Raw genomic sequence first — 26,588 nt, forward strand, 5'->3', positions numbered from 1 at the left:
TTCTGTGGTGCACCCTCTCAAGAGCAGTATAAGCCTCCTGAGCAGTGTCAAGCCCTTCAACCAAGGGTAGCTGGGAACCCTCCAAACTGAGCACTATAGCTCCCAGGGCTTTTTGGTTCTTCCTCTGCGAAGCGTGAGCAGCAGCAACCTCCGCAGCCGATGCGCCTGCTGCAGCCTGTAGCGGGGGCCCCTGGGTTGCCTCCCACAGCCCCTTGGCTACCAGCCAGGCCTTCAGCTTCCGGCTCCATTCGGCCCAATTTTGTCCATTTAATTTTTCGAAGGGTACATTAAATGACTCCTGACCGTCTGCCATCTCCTCCCCCGGGGTTAAGCGTACTCACGTCTGGCAGCCGCTTCCTCCGGCTTCCGGCAGATCAGCCCCTTCTCCCAGCGAGCTTCTTCCAGCCTCAGAAAGCTCTAGCTGGCCCCAGTGTCTTCTCAGCTGGCTTACCCCACACCTGGGACGTTCCTTCTGCAAAGGCTTCAAAGCGTTACAAAAGCCCCATAACCTGTCCATAACCTGTGGCCGCCAAGAGGGCCATATGGAGTCCTGCAGACTTTCACTGTGCACCCCTGCTCCTTCCGGTCACGGCAAACGTCCTCTCTGCCCTCCTTGGCTGGCTTAGCAGAGTAATCGCAGCGGCAGAAGCGAATGCAGTGTGTGGGTAATAATTTCAGACATGATGCAGCCTGTCTTGCTTATCTCCAAGACTTTATTCATGCAGTAAAACAGCTCATAAATCTCCTGGTGAGAGAGCGCACATTTTCTCTCGCCTTCCGTCCGAGCAGAACACAGACTAAAACACTCAGAGCAAAACCACTCCCCGAATGTGTCTGTAACCACGCCTCAAGAATGTGAGACGTCATTCAGAACGTCACTCAGAACTCTTTAACCCTGTAAGTTCTGAATCTCTTAACAAAACGGCCTCGGCCCAGTATACCTGAAGGAGCGTCTCCACCCCCATCGTTCTGCCCGGACGCTGAGGTCCAGCGCTGAGGGCCTTCTGGCGGTTCCCTCACTGTGAGAAGCAAAGCTACAGGGAACCAGGCCTTCTCGGTAGTGGCGCCTGCCCTGTGGAACGCCCTCCCATCAGATGTCAAAGAGAACAACAACTACCAGGCTTTTAGAAGACATCTTAAGGCAGCCCTGTTCAGGGAAGTTTTTAATCTGTGACATTTTACTGTATTTTTTGTTTCTATGGAAGCCGCCCAGAGTGGCTGGGGAAACCCAGCCAGATGTGCGGGGTACAAATAATAAATTATTATTATTATTATTATTATCTTTGACTATTCTCACTTTCCCTCGTATGTTCTTCAGACCTCGTTTGTCTACCCGTCCCACCTTGGTGGTTTGTGCATTCACTTCTTTTAATTGTCTTGCAGCCTCTGAAAGTACATTAGTATTTTTTTTTTAAGTAGAGGCTGTTTTGTTAACATCTTCCTTTATCTACTCACATTCTCTTTTAATATCTAAAAGCAAATCAAACCACTTGTGTTTTAAATTCTCTTGCCTTGCGTCCTGACTAGTTAGTTTTAGCATTGAACTTTTTCCTTTTGCCATTTCCGGTTTAGAGTGAGGGGGGTCAATTCTCTCCCCCTTTCCCAGCACAGAACCAGTTTGAACTGGCTGTTCAGCTTCTCTGAAGGAATAACCCAAACATCAGGAACCTTCTGCTTGTTTCCAGGCAGAATAGAAGCTTACTTGACAGCTAGAAACTTTCAGCTTGCACTAGCTTGTATCACACAGAGAAGCTTCCAGAAGCTTATTGAATTAAATAGAATAGTAAAGATCTCTACACCTTAAACCAATAGTTTCTGTACAAAAAAAAATGCAAACCTGACAATAATATCTGGAGTTCTTTGCCACACCATGCCCCAGTAACACTACTCCAAACCATGGCTAAGTGTCCAACTTGGATGGCTTTAAATTAAACAAATTCATGGTGCATGAGGCTGTAAAACAAATTAAGACAAATTTAACATTTTTTCCAAATCTGACGGACTGACTTCCCACATGCTTTCCTGGATGTGTCAATGGTTCTCAATAGTGCTGCATCATATTTCCCACTTATTTCTAGTTTATCTTCAAACATTACACATACCTTACATCACCATACAATATATTTGCTTTTCAACTTAATTTGTTTTCAAACAACTATCCATCAATCAATTCCTGCATGTATATTAAGTTAACATTTCCAACTTCAACAAGTGAGGTTACTTAATCAGATTGTCAATCCCTGCTAAATCATTAATTAATATTAATTAACATGAAATAAACTTCTCCTTCCATCTGTGTGTGTCGAGACATAACAATCTTCTTGCTGCTCAGCTCCTTTGTCCCATGCCCCATGTAATCTGTAGTCTTCTTTTTTTAAGATAGGAACTCCAAAGTTGACCATCTCACTTGATATATTTTCCCACCAGCAACTTCAAAGCAAACAGCCCATAATGTCAGGGGGCTAACCGCCTTCTCCTAGATATTTCATAATCCTTATTGCAGCCTCTCCCCCTGATGCTAACCGCTCAAGTGGATGTGTCCCCCCAATGGAATTTCCAGTTCTTCTCTATGCAGACAAATCTGCTCCTTTCTGGCCAGTGGTACTTAGACACCACTTTTCCCAAAGGCTGAAAGAGGGTGACAAAAAAATAAGTATTGTAAACACAAAAGATAAAGTTTTGTTGTAAACCCTTATTGTTTTGAAAGATGCACATTCAAACCTACAGGTACCTGGTGACATCTCCAAAGTTAGGAGTGGGATAAGATTCCCAGTGGCACTTCTCCATGGCTAGGAAAACCAGAATAAAACAAATTAACCATGATGTTATGACTATGCAAAGCTGCCTTTCAATTTCCACGATTGACTCAGTCCATGAAAACGTGGGTTTCCTTAGCAAAGAATGGTGGTTTGTCTTGTTCCTTTTGGAGTACAATCCAATCCACACATAACATATGACATGTTGCTGCATATGTTTCCTGATACAAAGAGCACACATAACAGAGGGGGGGAAACCTATTTCTGTAGCATCCTACAAATTTGGGCTTTCCATTTCCCCCAACCCCATAACAACAATGTTTTAAGATTGAAACTGAATCGTGCTCCAAAATTATATGCTTAGAAGAAGTAGCCAAGTGAAGGTGGTAAATGTCCTGTGTAAGTCTCAGGAGGTGGTTGGCGAATGGATGGTGGTCAATGAATTGAGGCTGAATCTTGATAAGACAGAAGGAATGTTTCTGGGGCACAGGGCAGGTAGGTGTGGGGGACTCCTTGGTCCTGAATGGGGTAAATATGCCCCTAAAGGACCAGGTGCACAGCCTGCGAGTCATTTTGAACTCTCAGCAGTCCATGGAGGCACAAGTCAATTTTGTGTCCAGGGCAGCTGTCTACCAGCTCCATCTGGTACACTGGCTGAGACCCTACTTGCCTGTGCACTGTCTTGCCAGAGTGGTACATGCTGTAGTTATCTCCCGCTTGGACTACTGCAGTGCACTGTATGTGGGGCTTTTTTTGAAGATGACTCAGAAACTACAACTAATCCAGAATGCGGCAGCTAGAATGGTGACTGGGAGCAGCCGCCGAGACCACATAACACTGGTCCTGAAAGACCTACATTGGCTCCCAGTACGTTTCCGAGCACAATTCAAAGTGTTGGTGCTGACCTTTAAAGCCCTAAATAATAATCATCCCATCCATTCTATTTTCCCCTCTTTTTTTGTCCCTTGCACAGATCAACAAAGCCAGCAACAGAACAGCCAACCAGACTACAGCAAGGCATGGGAGGATTATTACAAGAAACAGAGTGAGTAAAAGTCTGTATGTGTGCATGTGCGTGTTGCATCAGTTAAATGTGTTGGGCTAGGATCTAGGAGATGCCAGGGTTCAAATCTCCTCTCAGCCATAAAGCTCACTGGGTGACCTTTTAATTTATATATATATAACAATTATTCAAGATCATCATTTAACATCCATTTTCTAGTTTCCCCCCTCCCTGTTGACTTCCCCCAACTTCCATTTCTGGTTTGTTACACCAAATGTTACATTCTGCTGTTTATACATAATGTTCTGTTATTACTGATTATATTTCTTGTTCTCTGTAAATAAAGTTGTAAATGTTTATTTGAATCCTGACAACGATTGACAAATAGTAAATTTTGAAGTAGAAAACAATATACGGTGGATGAAACAAAGATCATTCGAGTTTGCAGATAAACCTGGAAACATGTTGGCATGGCAACTGAAGAAAAAACAGAAAGAGATGATAATCGACAGAATAATGGATGAAGGGAAACTCCTAGACAACCCTTTGTGAGATACTTTAAAAAACTATATAAGAGGGAGACCGAGACTGAAGATGAGATAAAAGAAGGGAAACAACTACCAGTGATACCAAAAGGAAGAACTGAATCTTTAAATGCCCCAGTGTCTATGATGGAAATACATGAAGCCATAAGAAAAACAAAGAAAGGAAAATCCCCTGGTCCGGACAGAATTACGGCCCTTCACTATAAAAAATTAGAATATTAATAATAATTTAAAAAAAAATTATATCCCGCCCTTCCCAGCCGAAGCCGGGCTCCGAGCGGCTAACAACAGTAAAATAATATAGCATTCTAAAATCAATTCATTATAAAATCAGTTCAAATAAAATTAATGGCAACCATTGGGCTAGAAGAAAAGTGGCCAATAGTAAACAATGGTTCCTCCAATTCTTGATCAGAGCCTTCAGAGGGTCGCACTCTTGAAATCCTCTGAATCATCCGATTCAATCTCTGATTCAGGATCAGGACCTTGATCAGTGGGTGTGGGTGGTTGCGGCAGCTGTGGTTGTTGCTGCTGCTGTTGCTGTTGTCTATCCTCAGTCTCATCACTGTCATCAGGATAACATTGGAAAATTCCCACATTCTCCCCCCACTTGGCATTGTACTCAACACTTCTTATGAGCCTAATTGTCTTAGAGTCAGTCATCATTACTCTGTAAGAACCTTTCTGATACCCTAGAAAGATACCATGCAATCCACGCTTGCCTAACTTGGAGCTTTGTGGTGTGTGAACCCACATGTCAGAACCAAAAATTATCATGTGTTTGATGTATGGCTTCTTGCCAAACATCTTTTCATAGGGGGTACAACCAATCGATGATGATAATCTGCAATTGTAACTGTAAACAAAACAGGAGAGAGATTTGGCCCAATAACTCTCTGGAAGATTGGCATCATGCAGCAAGGTTTTCAACCCTTGAAGCAATGTCTGATTTGCTCTCTCACAAAGTCCGTTCTGCCATGGCGAGCGAGGACTAGACAAATCATGCTGAATTCCTTTCTCAGTCAGAAAAGCTTCAAACTGCTGAGAAGTGAAAAGAGTTTTTATCTTCTTACCGTGCACATTTTCCAACCAAGCACAGAATTCCTTAAACCTAGGAAATGCCTCTGATTTCTGCTTGAGATTGTACACATAAATATACCTGGAAAATGCATCAATGAGAACCATAAAGTACCTGTTTCCACCCAAAGAGGGCGATAGTGGACCAACTAAATCAGCATGCACTACCTGATATGGTTCTGTAGCTTGTCTACTAGACACCTTACCTTTTGCAGCCATTTTCACCTTGTTTGCTGCGCATGCCTTGCACTTCATGTGGTACCTGCAGGGTTTAATAGTCATACCTTCAACCAAGGCAGGCATTTTTGATACTGCCTCAAAATGTAAATGACCAAATTTCCTGTGAAAATCATGAATACATCCTGCATGCAAAACCTTTTGTTAGAACCTGCAATGCAACAAGTTTCATCCTGCACAACATCATCAAAATACAAAACAAACAAACAATCAACATATTCAGCATGCAATACATAATCGTTTTTCTTTGTGATGATGCACTTCTTGTTCTTGAAGGAAACGTCAATGTTCCATTCATTCAGCTGCGCAACGCTGAGTAGATTGTGTGCAGCATCTGGAACGTAGAGAACATCGTGTATTGACAAGTCCAAACTGTGAAGAACAACAGTTCCGTAGCCTTGACTGGAGATCGTGTGGTCATCCGCCTGGTGAATCGCAACTTCCTGCGGTGTAAAAGACACGAACAGTCGCTTGTTGTTGCATATGTGGTGCGTGGCTCCTGAATCAATTACGAAGAACAATCTAGACGTCTTCTGGATCTTTGCAACCTTTGGAGTGAAGCGTGAGACCATTGCCTTGTGCTGCGTTGTCCTGCACACCAGACCTTTGCCTTTGCCCTTTCCACGCGTTGAGCTTTCGCTGCGCTGCTCTGTCTTGGCCTTGGGATATCTACATTCCCTCTTCACGTGGCCTAGACGTCCACACGAGTAGCATTTCACTGCCTTCAAAGCTTTGGCGCCATCTAGTGGTTCCACTGCATTCTGGGATGACGTCTGTGAAGACTCCCCCTTACCAATGCAGCTAGCACCTCGGCGGTCAGCTTCATTCTGAATCACAGCAGTAACATGCTCTACCGTGATCTGAGCAGTTGGCAGAACAGCAATCTGAGTGGCAACGGACTCCCAACTTGAACCCAAAGAATGTAGAATCATGAAGGAATACACAGCCTCTGGAAAGGTGAGTCCTCTCTGTTGCAGCTCATGTCTCAGATTCTGCATCTCCATCAGATGAGCACGCACATCTGCACCTTCAGCAAGTGCCATATCATGCAGCTTGGCATAGTAGAACAAAGAAGCACCAGCCTCTGTTCTCAAATGAGCATCTCTTAAAGTGTCCCAAATCTCTCTCGCTGAGGCCTTATCACGCAATAGGCATAGCTCTTCTGGGGATACCAGCAATGTAAGTGTTCCCCTTGATTTGGAATCCTTAGCTGCCCATTCATCCGTCATCGGAGCTGGGGGGGTGTCTGTAATAACATTAAACAGACCCTCTTTTCGCAGAAGAGTCTCTGCGTACAACACCCATTCCACAAAATTCTTTTTATCAAGCTTTGGAATCCCAAAAGCTTCTGCTAGCCTTGCATTAGCCATCTCTTCTGCTTTAATCAAGCTGCATCTGTGTTTACAGCAGCTTCATTCCAAAAGCACTTTCAAAAGCACTTTTGTTTCTCCAGCCTCTGCCGAGCCCCTGAGCCTCTGCCGTGGCAAACGGCTTAAAAAGTTCAAAGTCCAGCCTTAAAGCCATTAATTAGGAGCTGGCAGGCTTCCCGGGGCAAGAGCACATACCTCTCATCAATCATCTTGACGCGCAGAGCAGATAACACCGATCCGTCCCTCTGTTCCTCTGCCGGCAGCCATTAGTCAGTCTGATTCTGTTTTTCTGGGCCCGGAACCAAAAATGTGAGTTTTTGATTAGCTCCGGCCCACCTGGAGCTGATACAGGCTCGTTTTATCTTGAGCCCAAGCAGAGCGTAGTCTCGCAACGAAAGGATAAGCAGGTAATGTGCTACATGCTGAAGTTTATTTACAAGCTATGCTGAGAGCATACAAACATGCATCCTGCCTCTGTGAGAGCAGAGAAGCAACTCTTCTCGACACAAAGAAACCGAGAGAACACTGAAAAACAGGAAACCAGTGTACGTCACATCCAGTCTCCCATTCCCGTGGGAACCCAACAGTAACTGACTGTGGAATGCAAACAATGTCTTGTGACATGCAGCTGCTGCTCAATGAGGGAAATAGAAACCAACAGTTTCAATGAGGGCAGCCCCACGTAGAGTGAGTTACAATAATCCAGTCTGGAGCTGACCGTCGCGTGGATCACAGTGGCTAGGTCAGGGCGAGAGAGGTAAGGCGCCAACTGCTTAGCTTGGCGGAGATGAAAAATGCCGCCTTTGTTATAGCTGCAATCTGCGCCTCCATGGAAAGGGAGGTGTCAAAGATTACACCCAAACTCTTAACGGACGGTGCTGGCACTAATTGCGCCCCCACAAGAGATGGGAGTTGCCCCCCAAATCCCATATCGCCCAGACCCAGCCAAAGGACCACTGTCTTCGAAGGATTTATCTTCAACCTGCTCCCATGTAACCATCCAGCCACAGCTTCCAAACATCTGATCAGTGTGTCTGGGGCCGAGTCAGGATGGCCATCCGTCAACAGATAGAGTTGGGTGTCATCAGCATACTGATGGCAGCCCAGCCCAGCCCAAAACTCCGGACAAGCTGGGCGAGGGGGCCTATAAAGATGTTGAAAAGCATTGGGGAGAGTATCGCACCCTGCGGCACTCCACACACCAAGGAGTGGTGCGAGGACAGTTTCCCCCAAACGCTACCCTCTGTCCCCGACCAGAGAGAAATGAGCGCAGCCATTGAAGGACTGTGCCCTGGATCCCCACATCGACGAGGCGGTGGTCCAGGAGTTCGTGATCGACCATGTCGAAGGCTGCTGACAGGTCTAAAAGAATCAGCAGCCTCGACCCGCCTCGATGCAGCTGCCTACTGAGATCATTTGTTAGGGCGACCAGAGCCGTCTTGGTCCCATGACCAAATCAGAAGCCGGATTGGAATGGATCCAGAGCCGATGTTTCATCCAGAAACCCACCAAGCTGTTCAGCAACCACTCTCTCAATCACCTTACCCAGGAACAGAAGATTCAAAACCGGGCGGTAAATGGATAGACCTAAAGGATCTAATGATGTTTTCTTTAAGAGCGGGCACACCACTGCCTCCTTCAATTACAAATGGATTATATCCCAGGGGGGGCGCACCTTGTCTGGACACGCTCTAATCAGCCAGGTTGGGCACAGGTCAAGAGGACAGGTGGTGGGCTTTCCAGCTCAGAGGAGTCTGTCCACATTGGCTGGGGATATCCAGTCAATGTGGTCCAATACTGGACCCGAGGTATGGTTTTCCCAGTAGTGATGTATGGAAGTGAGAGCTGGACCATAAAAAAGGCTGATCGCCGAAGAATTGATGCTTTTGAATTATGGTGCTGGAGGAGACTCTTGAGAGTCCCATGGACTGCAAGAAGATCAAACCTATCCATTCTTAAGGAAATCAACCCTGAGTGCTCACTGGAAGGACAGATCCTGAAGCTGAGGCTCCAAAACTTTGGCCACCTCATGAGAAGAGAAGACTCGTTGGAAAAGACCCTGATGTTGTGAAAGATGGAGGGCACAAGGAGAAGGGGACGACAGAGGACGAGATGGTTGGATAGTGTTCTCGAAGCTACCAGCATGAGTTTGACTAAACTGCGGGAGGCAGTGCAAGACAGAAGTGCCTGGCATGCTCTAGTCCATGGGGTCACAAAGAGTCGGACACGACTAAACGACTAAACAACAACAACACTGGACCCGAGGACAGTCAAGGGGCCTCCAGTTCTGTTATTGTATCCAAATTGGCAGGGAGGTCATGGCGGAGCAACAGGACGTTCTCCGCAAAAAAGCTCGCAAATGCCTCACAGCTGTGTGTCAAATTGTTATTTAAATTTGGCTGTCCCTCCAGGGACGTTAAAGACATAATTATACTAAATAATTGCACCAGGCAAGAGCTAGCGGATGCAATGGAGGCCGAGAAGTAAGACTTCTTAGCGGCCTTCACTGCCATCTCATAGGTTTTCATAAAAACCCTATAAGATGTTATTGAAGCTCTGTCGCGGGCACCCCGCCATACTCGCTCTAGCCGTCTGAGGTCCCGCTTCATTTTCCGGAGCTCCTCGGTAAAACAGGGAGCCCGGTTTTTGTGGTGTCGCAGAGGGCGCTTAGGTGCGATCTCATCGATGGCTGTCAGGAGCTGGATATTCCAGCCCTCAACAAGTTCAGTCAATGAGTCGCCAGGGGGAGCAAGGTCCTGCAAAGCTTGACGGAATCTATCAGGGTCCATCAGCCTCTGTGAGCGAGCCCAAATCGGCTCGCCACCTAAGCAGGGTGGGGGTGGAAAGTCAATCCTGGCTTTCAGAGCGTAGTGATCAGACTATGGCACCTTCATCGAAGGAAACATGATCACATCTATGCCTGCACCAAAGATCAAATCCAGCGTGTGACCTGCTTGATGTGTGGGGCCCGAAACAAACTGGGAGAGCCCTAGTGTCGCCATGGAAGACACCAGGTCCAGAGCCTGTGAGGAGGGAGTGGCATCAGCATGGATGTTGAAGTCCCCCAATACCAATAGGTTAGGGAACTCCAAGACCCAGCCGGCCACTGCCTCCAGTAGGCCTTACAGGGTGGCTGCTGGTGTGCTAGATGGCTGGTACACCAGGCAGACAGCCAAGCTCTCCTCGGAACCCCACACTAGGCTAACACATTCAATGCCGGGGATCTATGGCGATGGTAGAGCCCTGAAAGGACAATGTTCCCGGATTAATAATGCCACCCCTCCCCCCCAGCCCACAGTCCGTGACTGGCGGAGGACAGAGAAACCCGGGGGTGCCATCTCTTGTAAGGTAACTGTTTCCTCTTCGCGCACCCAGGTCTCCGTCACACAAGCCAGGTCGACCCCCTGTGAGGTAAAGAAATCTCACAGGGTGGCAGTTTTTCTGCCTATAGAGCTGGCATTGCACAACACCAGTGACGGAGGTGAGTAATCCTTGCTCACCCTACCGTCGTCCCTCGAGATGGGGCACAGATTGGAAGGGGTATGAGCATATCTGTATCTCAATCCCCTTCACCTATAAAATCTGCCCCCACCGCCATACCTCCCTCACCCCTCCACGGTAGCAATCCCAAGCCTCATACTATCCTCCATTGATGGCATTGGTGTTACTCTTTCCCAGCCTAGTTATTCTGCTTATAATAGCAACAACTCGATAAACTCTAATAGTCGAGTAGGACAAACCAGCTAATCATCAGCTACCTCTCTGATTATATGAAACTATTATATTATTTGTCAACCTTCTATTATAATATTAGACTAACCGATTAATTAAATCGGAAAATAAACCACAAAACATTCCACAAATAGCAGGAGAACAACAATCAAGCATCTAACAGTAAACAAGCAAAACTTAAATATAATCATGAAACAATGGACTATAAAGAACTAAAACAGATGGCAAAGGAAGGGGGGGGGGAGAAAGAAAAAAGAAAAAAGTTTCTTGTAGCAGAGGAAGTTCTTGTAGCATCACATGCCAGCTCGAGAAGATTCATTAGCACTACCGATGAAGACACTAATAAACAAGATAATGGAAGAAGGAAAAACACCAGATACTTGGCAACAAGCGCACATTGTAGTGATACCTAAACAAGGACAAAACAAAGAGAACATCAATAATTATCGACCGATTTCACTACTTAATATTGATTATAAAATCTACGCAGACATACTGGTTTTAAAAGACTACATTAATGAAGAGCAAGCGGGGTTTTTACCAGAGAGGAAAATTAGCAATAACATAAGAATAGTAATAAATGTAATAGAATATCTGGAGCTGAGACCGAATAAAAAAGTGGCCTTTATATTTATAGATGCTGAAAAAGCGTTCGACAATATATCGTGGAAATTCATAGAAAAAGTTATAGAAAAAATGGGCATGGGAGAACAATTTATAAAAGGGTTAAAAGCGATATATAAGGGGCAAACAGCAAATTTAATAATTAATGGGGAAATGACCGAATATTTTGATATTGAAAGGGGGACCAGGCAGGGATGCCCTCTTTCCCCATTACTTTTCATATTAGTACTGGAAGTGCTAAATCAAGAGATAAAACTGGATCAGGATATTAAAGGAATAAATTTGGGTAACAGATCATACAAACTACGGGCATTTGTGGATGATTTGATATTAATGGTAGAGAATCCAAAGGAAAGTATTGCAAAACTATTGGGTAAACTGAGACTTTGGCAAGGTCTCGGGCTACAAGCTGAATAAAGAAAAAACAAAATTAATGGTAAAAAACATGAGTGATCGGGAGGAAAAGGAACTTGAGGACAAGACTGGGATACAAATAGCAAAGAAAGTAAAATACCTAGGAATACAAATGATGATGGAAAACATAAGCTTATTCGAAGATAATTATAATAAAACCTGGAGAGAGGTGAAAAAAATATGGAAATTTGGTCAAGATTAAATTTATCTCTGTGGGGCAGAATATCAGCCATAAAAATGAGTATATTACCAAAATCATTGTTTCTTTTCCAAACGATACCAATAATAAGCAAAATGGACTGTTTCAACATATGGAGGAAAGACATAGTAAAATTCTTATGGCAAGGGAAAAAACCTCATATCAAGTATAAATTATTAACTGAGAAAAAGAAAGAGGGGGCTTTGGTCTTCCTGATCTGAAGATTTATTATGAGGCAGCATGCCTCAACTGGTTAAAAGACTGGGTAACATTGAAAAAGGCAGACATTCTAGACCTAGAAGGCTGGAATACGAGGTTTGGCTGGCATGCCTACTTAATTACAACAAAGTGGCATTGCATAAGGATTCTTTAAATCATATAGTTAGAAACTCATTATATAAGGTCTGGGAAAGGTATCACAGATTATTAGAGCCTAAGATATCCTGGTGGGTATCCCCAGTGGAAACGATATCGGTAAAAAAGAAGAATATGGATACAAATTGGGTAACCTACCAGCAACTGATAAAAATAGAACAGGGCCAATTAAAGATAAAACCATATGAATAAATCAAACAGTTCTGTAACAGTTGGATTCAATATCACCAAATAGTGCATATATTCAATCAAGATAAGAAGATTGGTTTTGGAGAAAAGGAGTCATTATTACAAAAGGAATTACTACAAATTAATAAAAAGACCCTATCTAGGATATACGACCTACTTTTGGAATGGGAACTCAAGGATGAGATGGTAAAGGATGTTATGATAAAGGGGGCTCAGGACCTTGGACATAACATAATGTTAGAACAATGGGAACAGCTGTGGAAAATTGACATCAAATTCACAGCATGTTACACAATAAGGGAGAACTTAATGAAAATGATCTACCGCTGGTATCTAACCCCCGAGAAATCGGCAAAATTTTATAAGCAAAAAACCAATGCGTGCTGGAGATGCTACAGCGAAACAGGAACAATGTATCATATGTGGTGAGGGTGTAGCGTGATAAAAAACCTTTTGGAATAAAGTTCATGAAGAGATAATAAAGATTTTTTAAAAATAATTCAACAAGAAACCAGAAGCGTATCTTCTGGGATTAATAACAAATGACATCCCCATAAATAAGAAAAGGATATTCTTATACGCATCCGCTACTGCAAGAGTTCTTATAGCAAAGAACCGGAAGGGAGACAAAATACCCACAATAATAAATCAAACTTACTGAATTTCTTGAATTGGCCAAAATGATGGCAGCTATCAAGGTCAAACAAATCAAAATTTAATAAAAGAATGGAGTTGCGTGAATGAATATATGAAAAAACACTGCTCCAGTACAGAAATATTGATATGTAAAGAACAAAGTTTGTAAGGGGGAAAGGTTAAAAATGCAAGTAAAATCAGAATATTTGTCAAATACAATATAACAACACAACTGTAAAGATAAGCTATAGAATTAAGGTTAAGCAACGATGGAAGGAAGTCAGATTTTAACTCACATTTTGAGTTATGTTGAACCAATGGGGGGTGAGGTGGGGGGATACTTTGTGTTACTAACATGTACATATGTGTAAACCTTTCTCTCTGTTATTTTGTTGAGATGAAAACTTCAATAAAAATTAATTTAAATAAATCCTGTCAACGAGTCCATGTTTTTGTTGTTGTTTCTGCAAGTATGTTGTAAAGGGTTCCCATTCTTTTCCAAAGTCACTATTGTCCTTCTCACGCAGTTTGTCCATTAACTTTGCCAGTTCTGCATAGTTCATCAATTTTTCTTGCCATTGTTCTGTAGATGGTGTTTCTCCAGTCTTCCAATTTTGTGCTATTAGAATTCTTGCTGCCGTAGTAGCGTTCATGAATAATGTCCAATTTTTCTTTGGCATTTCTTGTCCTAGAATACCTAACAAAAAGGCTTCTGTTTTTTTCACAAAGGTTATTTTGAACATTTTTTTCAATTCATTATATATCATTTCCCAATTTTTTAGAATAATCATACAGTCCCACCACATGTGATAAAATGTACCTTCTTCTTTAAATCTCCAACAGTTCTTCTGTTCTGTTTTATACATTTTGGCCAGTTTTAATGGTGTAATGCACCACCTGTACATCATTTTCATATAATTCTCTTTCAACAATATACAATCCGTAAATTTCAAGTTCACTTTCCAAAGCCTTAGTCAATCCTCAAATTGTATGTTATGACCTACGTCCTGTGCCCACTTGATCATTACTGCTTTAACTTCCTCATCTTTAGGTTCCCATTCCAACAGAATATTATACGCCTTCTTTAACAATTTAGAATTATCATCAATTATATCCTTTTGGAATTTGGAAACTGTGTAAGTGAATCCTCTCTTATTATCTTCGTCAAAGATTTCATTTAATTGCTTATAATGCAACCAACTCCGAAGGTGTTCCTTTATCTCATCATAATCTTTCAATTTCCACTTTCCTTCTTGTTCTAGTAATAAATCTCTATATGTTGGCCATATCCCTTTCATTGTTAACGTTTTAAGTGATAATGCTTCGATAGGTGACAACCACCACGGAGTTTTGGATTCCAGTAATTCTTTGTATTTTCCCCATACCCTTATCAGGGACTTTCTAATTACAGTGGTGCCTCGCAAGACGAAATTAATCCGTTCCGCGAGTCTCTTCGTCTTGCGGTTTTTTCGTCTTGCAAAGCACGGGTATTAGTGGCTTAGCGGCTATTAGCGGCTTAGCGGCTGTTAACGGCTTAGCGGCTTAGAGGCTTTAAGAAAAAGGAAACAAACTCGCAAGAACTTGCAAGACGTTTCGTCTTGCGAAGCAAGCCCATAGGGAAATTCGTCTTGCGGAACGACTCAAAAAACGGAACTCTTTCTTCTAGCGAGTTTTTTGTCTTGCGAGGCATTCGTCTTGCGGGGCACCACCGTATGTAATTGTGGAATCCTTTGTGTACTTTTACTTTTCCATACCACAGGTATGAATCTGTCAGGGAACTGCCATCAGCTCAGAGGCGAGAGGTGGAAGGGCAGTTGTGTTATAGGGAACCTCCGAAGATCTTGCGAAGCAGTTCCTCCTCCAGTGGGGGGGAGGTGCAGGGACCAGGAGATGCTAGGGAGAGCCTCAACACCGAGCCTGAGCAAAGCGGAGGGGAGGGAAGTACCCCTTTGCCAGCGCCCACTCTGCACAGTAGGTTTCGGTGCAGAGAGGGGAGGAGAAGGCTGGGGGTCATGCGACTGTTATGCTGGGGGAGGTACAAGGACCGGCCACTCCCAGATTTTGCTAGCGACTGAGCCAGACATGAACTTGCGACACTCTTCACTGTAAATAGTTTGCACTAAGAATAAAGCTTGGAAAAGACAGGTCAGAGTCTTGCCTGTTTGCTCTCGAGCAACCACACCACCACCTGACAGAATGCCAATCAAATCTGTTATCGTGTCCTTCTAACTATTGCCTCCTCTTTTTCCAATTTAATCCAATCCCGAATCCAAGTAAGGCATGCTGCTTCATAGTAAATTTTAAAATCTGGAAGAGAAAAGCCTGCTCTCTCTTTTAAATATGTAAGTATTTTATACTTTATTCTTGGCCTTTTCCCATTCCAGTTAAATTTTGAAATATCTTGCTGCCATTTTTTGAAGCAAGCATTATTATTATTTTTATTTTTATTGGTACTGTCTGAAAAACAGCATTTTTGGCAATACATTCATTTTTATTGCAACAATTCGTCCTAAAAACAGAGATTCATCCTATTCCCAAATTCCTTTTTATTTCATTCCAATTTTTTTTCATACTTGTCTTTATAAATATTAAGATTCTTTGTCATCAACCATATTCCTAAATATTTTACCTTTTTGTGGATTTCTGTATCTATAGATTCTGATAGTTCTTTCTTTTCTGATTCTTTAAATTTTTTAACTAACAGTTTGGTTTGGTTTTTATTAAGTTTAAAACCTACCACTTGTCCAAACTTTTGAATTTTTTCTTTTACTCTCGGGAGAGAATTCTTTGGGTCTTCTACAGTAATAACCAAATCGTCCGCGAAAGCTTTCAATTTATGTTCATTTTTCTTTATTCTTATTCCTGCTACTTCTTTATCCATTCTAATATTCCTTGCCAGAACCTCCAGGACCAGAATGAACAAAAGCGGTGATAATGGACATCCTTGTCTAGTTCCTTTTTGTATTTTACATTGATTTGGTTAATAATCAACTTTGCATTCTGTTCTGAATAAATAGCTTGTATTCCCCTATTAAATTTTACTCCAAATTCCATTTCTTCAAGAACTTTTTTCATGAAGTCCCAAGAAACATTATCAAATGCTTTTTCTGCATCTATAAACATCAATGCTGCTTGTTTTTTCTCATTTTGCACTTCCAGGTTATGAACTTGGGGGTGGTTTATTGGGCATCCGCGGATGAGACTGCATCTTCCCTTACAACGGGAAGAATTTGGGAGGCTGATTACTCCCATCTCAGCCTCTAAATTGCCTCGTGGGAGCTGGAGAGATGGTATTGTCGGCCATCTTCCGTGGCACCTCAAGAGGAAGAATTACATGTTCAATCCTGATTCTCTTTCCTTTGTTATTCAATCCATTCACATTCCAACTTAGTACTTTAAGATTTGCCATTGTCATGTTTGTTTAAAGAATTTGTTTTTCCACCCACTGCTCCCTCCAAGTGTTCCAGTGCCTCCTTTTGCTGTTCCAGGGGGCTTTTCAGTTCTTTTGTCCCGTCTCTAAATTCAGGATCCCTGCCATGTTTTTCCAGAAACTAATGGACCTGACTCTCCGTCACCAGCCTGTATCTTTTCTTTCTATAGGTTCAGGAAATTCCCATTTGTATCTTATGTCAATTTTTCTAAGAGCTATTCTCAAGATCTTGTACCTCTGTCTCCTAACTCTTAATTTAAAGGGAATTTCCCGGAAAATGTCCACTTTTTTACCCTCAACCTGCAGACCCTCTTCATAATTTTTTTGAAGAGGGTCTGCATCCTTAACTCTTTGTGACAAAAGTTACCAAGACGTCTGCAGGCTGCTTTCTTTCTCTGGGTGCTCTTGTCCTGACTCGGTAAATGTTTTCAATTAATTTGTGCATCCCCGCTTGCCCCTCCCCCATCTGACCTGCTAGAATCTTACTCAAATACGTGGTAAGGCCTTGCTCTTTTTATTTTTTCCCCTTTTTTAAAAAATGAATATAATAATAATAATAATAATAATAATAATAATAATAATAATAATAATATCTTTATTGTCATTGCCCCCTCTCGGGGACAACGAAATTACTTGGCTGCTCCATCCACCCAGGTAGGGCACTCCACACAAAATCAAAACAACTATAAAAACACTAATTAAAACAATACAGTATAATACAGCAAGGAAGATTAGATGACTTTCAAAGTCCAGGCTTCCCATTCAGGGCCGAGATCGCTCTGGAGAAGAAGCTGTTCTTAAGACGGCTCGTTCTTGTCTTCATCGTCCTGTATCTCCGTCCCGACGGCAGGAGCTCGAAGAGACAGTGACCAGGATGCGATGGATCTTTTACTATGTCCAGTGCCTTCCTATGGCACCTTGTGGCATAAATCTGCTCTAAGGTGGAGAGTGGGCAGCCAACAATGCTCTCTGCTGCCTTAACAACTCTGCACAACCCCAACCTGTCCCGGGTAGTACAGCTTCCGTACCACACACATAAGCCATAAGTGAGCACGCTCTCAATGGCACAGTGATAGAAGGCAAGCAGCAGTTTCTGCGGAAGATGGTTTTTCCTTAGAATTCTCAAAAAGTACAGTCTCTGCTGCACCTTCTTCACAAGCCCCCTTGTGTTGACACTCCAGGACAGATCCTCTTGTAATTCAATGCCCAAAAATCTGAACGTTGTTACCCTCTCCACACAGACCCCATCAATCAAAAGTGGCTGGACATTGCTTTTCTGTCTCCTGAAGTCCACCAAAAGCTCCTTTGTCTTCCTTGTATTTATGAGCAAGTTGTTAGCTCTGCACCACTCTGTCAGCCGCTCCACCTCATCTCTATAGTCCGTTTCACCCTCCCTTTCAGAGATGAGCCCAATCACGGTTGTGTCATCTGCAAATTTGACAACCCTATTACTAGGGTGAGCAGCGACACAATTGTACGTGTAGAGAATATAAAGGAGCGGACTGAGTACGCATCCCTGTGGTGTTCCTGTGTTAGTCTTAAGCATACTAGAGGTATAAGGGCCCAACCGAACCCTCTGGGGGCGGTCTGACAAAAAGTCCAATATCCACCCACAAAGTGATAACGGAAGCCCCAGATCTTCCAGTTTAGACATCAGACGTTGTGGTAGAATGGTATTAAATGCCGAGCTGAAATCTAAAAAAAGCAGTCTGGCATAACCCCCCCCCCCCCCGCTGCTCCAAATGTGCAAGAACGGCATGGAGGGCAATCGCCACAGCGTCCTCTGTCGATCTTTTCGTTTTATAAGCAAATTGGAATGTGTCCATTCCCTCTGGTAGGCAGGCAATGACATAATTTCGTACCAGCTTTTCAAAGCACTTCATGATTATAGGTGTGAGTGCTACTGGACGAAAGTCATCCAGCTCTTCCGGGTTAGATTTTTTTGCTATTGGAACGATAGTAGAGGACTTTAGGCAGGATGGAACAATAGCCTGGGCTAGGGATCGATTTAAGATCCCAGTGAAAACTCCTGCGAGTTGATCTGCACAGTCTCTCAATACCCTTCCAGCTACCCTATCTGGCCCTGTGGCCTTCCTTGGGTTGATTCCCTTCAACACCTTCCTCATCTCTTCTTTTTCCACAGAGACTACTACATTCCTTTGTACTGATGATGGTGATGGTGGCAAGGCCTTCACAGGGAGTGGTGGTGGTGGTAAAGCCTCAGCAGGTGTTGCTGCAGATGTTACTTCAAAACGGGCAAAAAAGGCATTCAAATCCTCTGCGAGGGATGCCCCTCCCTCGTCTGCCAGGGAATCTTTGGATTTATACCCTGTTAATTCTTGTACACCTTGCCACACCTGCCTGGTGTTGTTACTTTGTAGATGATTCTCCAGCCGCTGTCTATACGCCTCCTTTGCTACACGGATACCTCTTTAAATCCACTCTAGCTAAGCTGTACAACGACTTATTTCCACTTCTGAAAGCAGTATTTCTTGCCTTTAGCAACCCCTGAACCTCCCTTGTCATCCAGGGCTTCCTGTTTGGGTAGATCTTTATCCGGCGCCTCCGTGTTACATTGTCAGTGCATAACCTAATATAGTCCAACACTTGCTCAGTATGAGTCTCTACATCCTGTTGGGCGAATACCTCCCAATCGGTGTCATGAAAACAGTCTTGTAGTTGTTGGGATGCTTCAGCTGGCCATATTGTAATATCCCTCTTTATAGCTGGAGTCCGTTTCCTCAATGGAATATATTCAGGAGTCAGGAGCAGGGACACATGATCAGATTGGCCTAGATGTGCCAGTGGTTCGGCCTTATAGGCCTGTTTGACATTTGTATACAGCCTGTCCAGAGTCCTTTCTCCCCTGGTTGCGCACTTTATGTGTTGATAGAATTTAGGTAGGACCACTTTCAAATCTGCCTGGTTGAAATCCCCGCATACAAGAAATGCAGCCTCGGGGTACTTGCCTTGTTGCCTGCTAATAGCATCATACAGAAGACCCATTGCCTCATTGATGTTCGCATTAGGTGCAATGTATACTATAGTTATCAGTACTGCTGTAAATTCTCGGGGGATATATATAGGTCTGCATTTAAGCGTCATAAATTCCACAGTTGGGGAGCAATGACTGGCTATCACAGCGTGGTTTGTGCACCAGCTGTTATTCACGTATGCACACAAACCTCCCCCCCCTTCTTTTACCAGAGTCCTCTGTTCTATCATGGCGGAACACTGTATAGCCTGTTAGTTCTATGGCTGAGTCAGGAATAATTGGTGTCAGTCAAGTTTCTGTAAGCAGCAGAAGACAGCATTCACTCACAGTTTTCTCCATTGCTATCCACAATTTCCACTCCTCCAGCTTATTCACCAAAGATCTCACATTCGCATAGAAAATGCTGGGAAGCGGTAAGTTATAATGTTGTGTCTTCAACCTTAATTGCCTTAATCGCCTTCCTCCTCTGCAGCCTCTCTTCTGTTTACAGTCTCTCCTGTGTCTCTTTACTCCCCAGTTCTTTGAAGTCAAAAAATCTTCCTTGCAGACGCGGAGACACTCACAATTTGTGCAGCACTCACTCCTTAGCCAAATAGATAACATGTCCTGCCGACTATAAACAAGTCTATTTTGGCAGGACAAAAAAGCCAAATTCTGAGTTGAGGAGCAACCAGCTGCTGCATCTACACGCGCCGCCATCTTATCTCCAATTCCTGTTCCTATTTTCCACACAACATACACAACACACAAAAATCAACATTCAAAAACTTTTAAAAAAACAAAACAAAAACAAATCCATATCTTACAAGTTAACATTATAAACACTAAAACAACAACAACAAGACATTGACTTCCACCAATCCCACAGCACCTCCTTTATCTCTCATTGTGTCTTCCTGTTTTCCTGTTTTCTTTATCATCTCTATCCTAACATCTAGATATAAATCCTAATTTCATATCCTTTCACTTCACAAGGTTATTCCAGACTCAGCCAGATTTCTGCCCTCAAACCTTGACTTTTGAGGTATTCATTTAGGCACTCCCATTCTTTTTTTACTTCACTTTTTGGTTTTTGTCTTATTATGTCTGTCAATTTGGCTAATTCTAAGTATTCTGAGAGCTTACATAGCCACTCTCCCCTAGTGGGTAACTGATTCCCTTTCCAGTACTTAGCCACCAGGATTCTTGCTGCAGACGTTGCGTATAAGAAAAAAATAATTTTGTCTTTTGGAATATTGTCATTTAAAATTCCTAAAAGGAATGCCTCTGGCCTTTTACTATATGATATTCTTAATATGTTCTTTATTTCTTTGTGGATCATGCTGCAAAATTTCCCAATTTCGGGGCATGTCCACCACATATGGTAGAAGGTTCCTTTTTGTATCTTGCATCTCCAGCACTTATTATATGTTTTATTCATTTTTGCAAGGCTTTCTGGTGCCAGGTACCACCTGTGATACATTTTCATATAGTTCTCTCTTATTAGGTAACATGCTGTAAAATTTATATTTTTTGTCCATAGTCTTTCCCATTCATTATATTCAATTGGGTGGCCCAGATCTTGTTCCCATTTTTTAATAGCGTCTCCTTTTTCCTCCTTTTCTACTTTCCCATTTCGTAACAGTTTATATATTATTGAGAGTCTGTTGGTTGTTATATAAAATTTCTTTTTCCCATACCAAGATTTTTTTATCAAACCCCTTAAGCTTACTATGCTTCTCAAATATTGTTTTTAATTGGAAATATTCTAACCAATTCACTCCCCACTCTTTTAATTCTTCAAATTTCTTTACTGTTGGGCAATCTTTTATCTCTTCTACGAGTTCCCTATATGTTAGCCAGCTATCTTTCATAGTGCTTCTGTGAAAGGCTGATGACTCTATAGGTGATAGCCACCAGGGAGTTTTGGCTGTTACTATTGTTTTATTTCTTTCCCAGACTTCGAATAGGGCCTTTCTCACCAAATGGTTAGTGAATCCTCTATGTGCTTTTATTTTATCGTGACCCAGGTAGCCATGCCACCCGAAAACTTTGTCCCAGCCCTCCAGGTCCAAGATTTTGGTATCTGTCAGTAACATCCAGTCTTTCAGCCATGTCATGCATGCAGCCTCAAAATGCAGCTTGAGGTTTGGGACTGTGAACCTGCCCCTTTCTCTAGGCTCCATCAGAACTTTGTTTTTTTTTTTTTTTTAATAAAATTTTTATTGGTTTTACAAAGTTTTTACGAAACAAACAAACACTTAAAAAGACAGACATACACGTATAATTTCAAACATATTTTCATAAACCTCTTTTCTTGGACTTCCCCATACCCCTCCTTTCTGCATCCCAAAGTCCAAAATCTCACAGCAACTCCCAGTTGTTACTTTCCAACCTCTGTCATCTTAATCCTCTTTATATTCTGGCCTTATATCACTGTACCCCTTTGTTCCTAAAAACCATAACATTTTAACATTCATTAAGTTTATAGTAGTCCTTAAGATAACTTTTAAATTTCCTCCATTCTTCTTCCACCGTCTCTTTTCGTTGGTCGCGGATTCTGCCTGTCATCTCAGCCAATGTCATATAGTCCATCACTTTCATCTGCCATTCTTCCAGAGTGGGTAGATCTTGTGTCTTCCAGTACTTTGCGATAAGTATTCTTGCTGCTGTTGTAGCGTACATAAAAAAAGTTCTATCCTTCTTTGACACCAATTGGCCGACCATGCCCAAGAGAAAGGCCTCTGGTTTTTTAGGAAAGGTACATTTAAGTACCTTTTTCATTTCATTATAGATCATTTCCCAGAAGGCCTTAATCTTCGGGCATGTCCACCAAAGGTGGTAGAAGGTACCTTCAGTCTCTTTACATTTCCAACATTTGTTGTCGGGCAAGTGATAAATTTTTGCCAGCTTGACTGGAGTCATGTACCACCTATAGACCATTTTCATAATGTTTTCCTTTAAGGCATTACATGCCGTAAATTTAATACCGGTGTTCCATAACCATTCCCAGTCAGCTGACATAATGTTATGTCCAACATCCTGTGCCCACTTAATCATAGCCGATTTGACTGTTTCATCCTGTGTACTCCATTTCAGCAACAAGTTATACATTCTAGATAAATTCTTAGTATTGGGTTCTAACAGTTCGGTTTCTAGTTTTGATTTTTCCACCTGGAAACCAATTTTCCTGTCCTGTTTGTAAAATTCCATTATTTGACGATATTGAAACCAATTTTGTACTTTATGTTTCAATTTCTCATGACTTTGTAGTTTGAACTTATCTCCATCCTGTTCTAAAATTTCCCAATACTTCGGCCATCCGACCTCCATATTGAGTTTCTTCACTGCTTTAGCCTCCACTGGTGACACCCATCTAGGGGTTTTGTTTTCCAATAGATCTTTATATCTTATCCAAACATTAATTAATGCTTTTCTAACAATGTGGTTTTTAAAGGCACTATTAACTTTGTCATACCATAGATATGCATGCCAACCAAAAGCATTGTTAAAACCTTCCAGATCCAAAATGTCCGTGTTCTCGAGGAGCATCCATTCTTTCAGCCAGCAGAAAGCTGCTGCCTCATAATACAATTTTAAGTCCGGCAGGGCAAAACCCCCTCTTTCTTTAGCATCTGTCAATATTTTAAATTTGATTCTGGGCTTTTTGCCCTGCCAGACAAATTTCGAGATGTCTTTCTGCCACCTCTTGAAGCATTCCATCTTGTCAAGAATCTGTAAGGTCTGAAATAAAAATAGCATTCTAGGCAAAACATTCATTTTGATCACAGCGATTCGGCCTAACATTGACAATTTCAAATTTGACCATATTTCTAGATCTTTTTTAATTTCTGACCAACATTTTTCATAATTGTCCTTGTACAAATTCACATTTTTAGATGTTAAGTAAACCCCTAGGTATTTCACCTTCTTGACCACTGTCAACCCTGTCTCCTCTTGGAATTTCTCCTTTTCCATATCTGTTAGGTTTTTCCCTAAAACTTTAGTTTTTTGTTTGTTCAACTTAAATCCAGCTACCTGGCCAAACTGTTGTATTATTTCTAAGACCTTTTTCGTACTAGTGTTTGGCTCTTGCAAAGTCAATACTAGGTCATCTGCAAACGCTCTTAACTTGTAATGTTTAGCTCCGACCTGCACTCCTTTAACCCGCTGGTCATTCCTTATCATATTCAGCAACACCTCCAGAACTGAAATAAAAAGTAATGGGGAAATTGGGCACCCCTGTCTTGTTCCTTTTTCTATCTTAAGTTCCTCAGTCACTACATTGTTCACAATCAATTTAGCTTTTTGTTCAGAATATATTGCAGCCATACCATTTTCAAAACCTTGACCTACCCCCATCCCATGAAGATTCTTTATCATAAAACTCCAAGAGATATTGTCGAAGGCTTTCTCTGCGTCAACGAAAATCAATACTGCTTTAGTGTTTATATTCACCTCTAGCTTTTCCAGAATGTCTATTACATTCCTTACATTGTCTGCCAGGTGTCTTTTAGGGAGAAAGCCTGCTTGGTCCTTATGAATCTTCTCCATCAACACTCTTTTAAATCTTTTTGCCAAAATGTCTGCAAAGATTTTGTAATCCACATTAAGTAATGATATTGGGCGGTAGTTCTTAAGTTGGGTCTTTTCAGTCTCTGACTTTGGTATGAGTGAAATATATGCTTCTTTCCACGATTCAGGTGCCTTTTTTCCCTCAAGTATCTCATTACAAACTTCCTTTAGTGGTTGAATCAGCCATTCCTTCAGCGATTTGTAGTATCTAGAAGTCAGTCCATCTGGTCCTGGAGATTTGCCCAGTTGCATATTCTGAATGGCAGCCTCTATCTCTTGTTCTGAGATTCTCTGGTTCAAATCCATCTTACTTTGATGAGAGATTTTTTGTAATCCATATTTATCGAGGAATTTGTCTATGTCTTCTTCGTTTTGCGGGCCTTGGGTGTAAAGTTTTTTAAAGTAACTCAGGAAACAGTTTCTAATTTCATTGGGTTTAGATATATTTTTTCCATCCACCTCTAGGCTTGTAACTGTGTTTAATTTCTGCCTTTTCTTCAATTGCCATGCCAGAAGTTTACCACATTTATTTGCTGATTCGAAGGTCTTTTGCTTCATTTGTTTTATCTTCCATTCAATCTCTTGGTTCATCAATTCCATATATTGTGTTTGATATAACTTAATCTCTCTTAAAATCTCCTGGGACTTTGGTTTTGTTCTTAGTTTTGTCTCACCTTCCTTTATCTTTTCCAAAATCTTTTCTTTTTTCTCAGCTTGCTTTTTCCTCTTTATTGAATTTTGCTGAATCAAGAATCCTCTCATCACCGCTTTACTTGCGTCCCAGATCACTCTTTTCTCCACTTCGGCCCTCATATTTATTTCGAAATAGTCTTTTAAAGTCTTCTGGGCCTTCGTGAGGATTTCCTTGTCTCGAAAGAGGGTGTCATTCATTCTCCATCTGAATTGACCAGTTATTGTAAGTTTCATCTCCATCTTCACGGCGTTATGGTCGGAGCAAGTTTTTGGGCAGATTTCCACTTTCTTAATCTTTGGAGCCATACCACTAGTAATCCAGATTTGATCAATTCTGGTCCAGGTCATCATTGCTTGGGAGAAAAAGGTTCCCTCTCTCTCCAGAGGGTTCCTTGTTCTCCAAATATCTATCAAGTCCATGTTTTCGGTCATTTCAAAAAAAGTCTTAGGGAGTCTCCCTTCTTTGGTAACTGTTAGTCTTTGTGCCTTGTCCATATTGGTGGAGACCACGCCATTCATGTCTCCCATGATTATCATATTGTAATCCAGATAGTCCGTCAAGGTTTCATGAAGTCTCTTAAAGAAGTCAGATTTGCCTTCATTTGGTGCATAAATTCCAACAACTAAAAATTTTTCTCCTTGTACTTGTATCTCCACAGCCAAATATCTCCCTTGATCATCTTTGAATATCATTTTTGGAGCCCATTTCTCCTTCACATATATTACAACTCCTCTCTTCTTAACTTTGTCTGATGAAATAAATTCTTGTCCTAGCCTTTTATTTGTAAGTAATCTCCTGTGGGCTCTGGTTATGTGAGTTTCTTGTAGGCATATCAAGTCCAGTTGTTCTCTATTCAATATATGAAATACTTGTCTTCTCTTCAAAGGCCCATTGAGCCCATTACAATTCCAACTAAGGAATTGCAGAGCCATCTTGCTATTTTCCTGAGGCTCCTCCAACAGCTCCAAGTTGTTGCTCTTCTTCTGATGGTGGTGGTTTTTGTCCAATCGAGAGATTCAGGATATCCAGTGCTCTCCTCTGTTCTGCAAGTACGTCCACAGTCCCCTTCTGTAGGTCCTCCTGGTATCTTGCCAAAAATTTGTCTTTATCTTGAATTGTCTTTATTTTCACCTTCTTTGCCTTGTAGTCAAATGACAGTCCTTGTGGGAATTCCCACCTAAAGCGGATAGAATTTTTCTTTAACAAGAGAGCCAAATCCTTGTAGAAATTTCTTAAATCCAAAATATATTTTGGGATGTCCTTAAATATCTGTACAGCTGAGTTACCAATTTGGAGAGCCTTTTCAAAATGTAGTCCTAATATTTTGTCTCTTTCCTCCTTAGATCTAAATGTGATCAGGCAGTCCCTCGGAGTCTTTCTATCCTGCTTCTTACCCAGTCTAAAAGCTGTTGTAATTTTGAACTCGTCTTCCTCCAGATCCCAGCAGTCCGCAAACTCCCGTGTCAAGTATTCCGCAAGGTTATCTCTCTCGTTCTCCGGAATCGATCTTAATTTCAAATTTCTCTCTTTTCTCTGTAACTCCCACAAGGCCAAAGTTGCGTCGTGTTCGTAAACCTTCTTAGCAATCGGCTCTAATTTCTCTTGCATTTCTCCAGCAGTAGCTTTGGCATCTTCGGCAATTTTACGCGTGGTGGCGTTTTCCTCTACAAGTTTATTTATAGATTCTGTATTCTGGTTTAACCTTAATGATATTTCTGATAATTTTTGTGTATTTTCTGAAGTCTGTTTTGTCAAAGA

The 26,588-nt window shown here is 42.0% G+C and overlaps 1 protein-coding gene across 8 annotated transcripts in view; it reads left to right on the forward strand.

The window, feature by feature from the left end:
- LOC310697670 (far upstream element-binding protein 3-like) overlaps nucleotides 1-26,588 on the forward strand; it is a 395,403-nt gene that overhangs the window by 350,020 nt on the left and 18,795 nt on the right. For 6 of the 8 annotated variants that reach the window (XM_083484353.1, XM_083484355.1, XM_083484351.1 and 3 more), the window contains one exon: nucleotides 3,730-3,801. The exons of the other annotated variants lie outside the window; for them this stretch is intronic. In XM_083484353.1, coding sequence (XP_083340479.1) covers nucleotides 3,730-3,801 — 72 coding nt within the window. The remainder of the gene's footprint in view (nucleotides 1-3,729; nucleotides 3,802-26,588) is intronic. 8 annotated transcript variants of the gene reach the window in all.

The sequence above is a fragment of the Podarcis liolepis genome, assembly GCF_965112155.1.
Source record: "Podarcis liolepis genome assembly, chromosome: W".
NCBI classification, from domain to species: domain Eukaryota; kingdom Metazoa; phylum Chordata; class Lepidosauria; order Squamata; family Lacertidae; genus Podarcis; species Podarcis liolepis.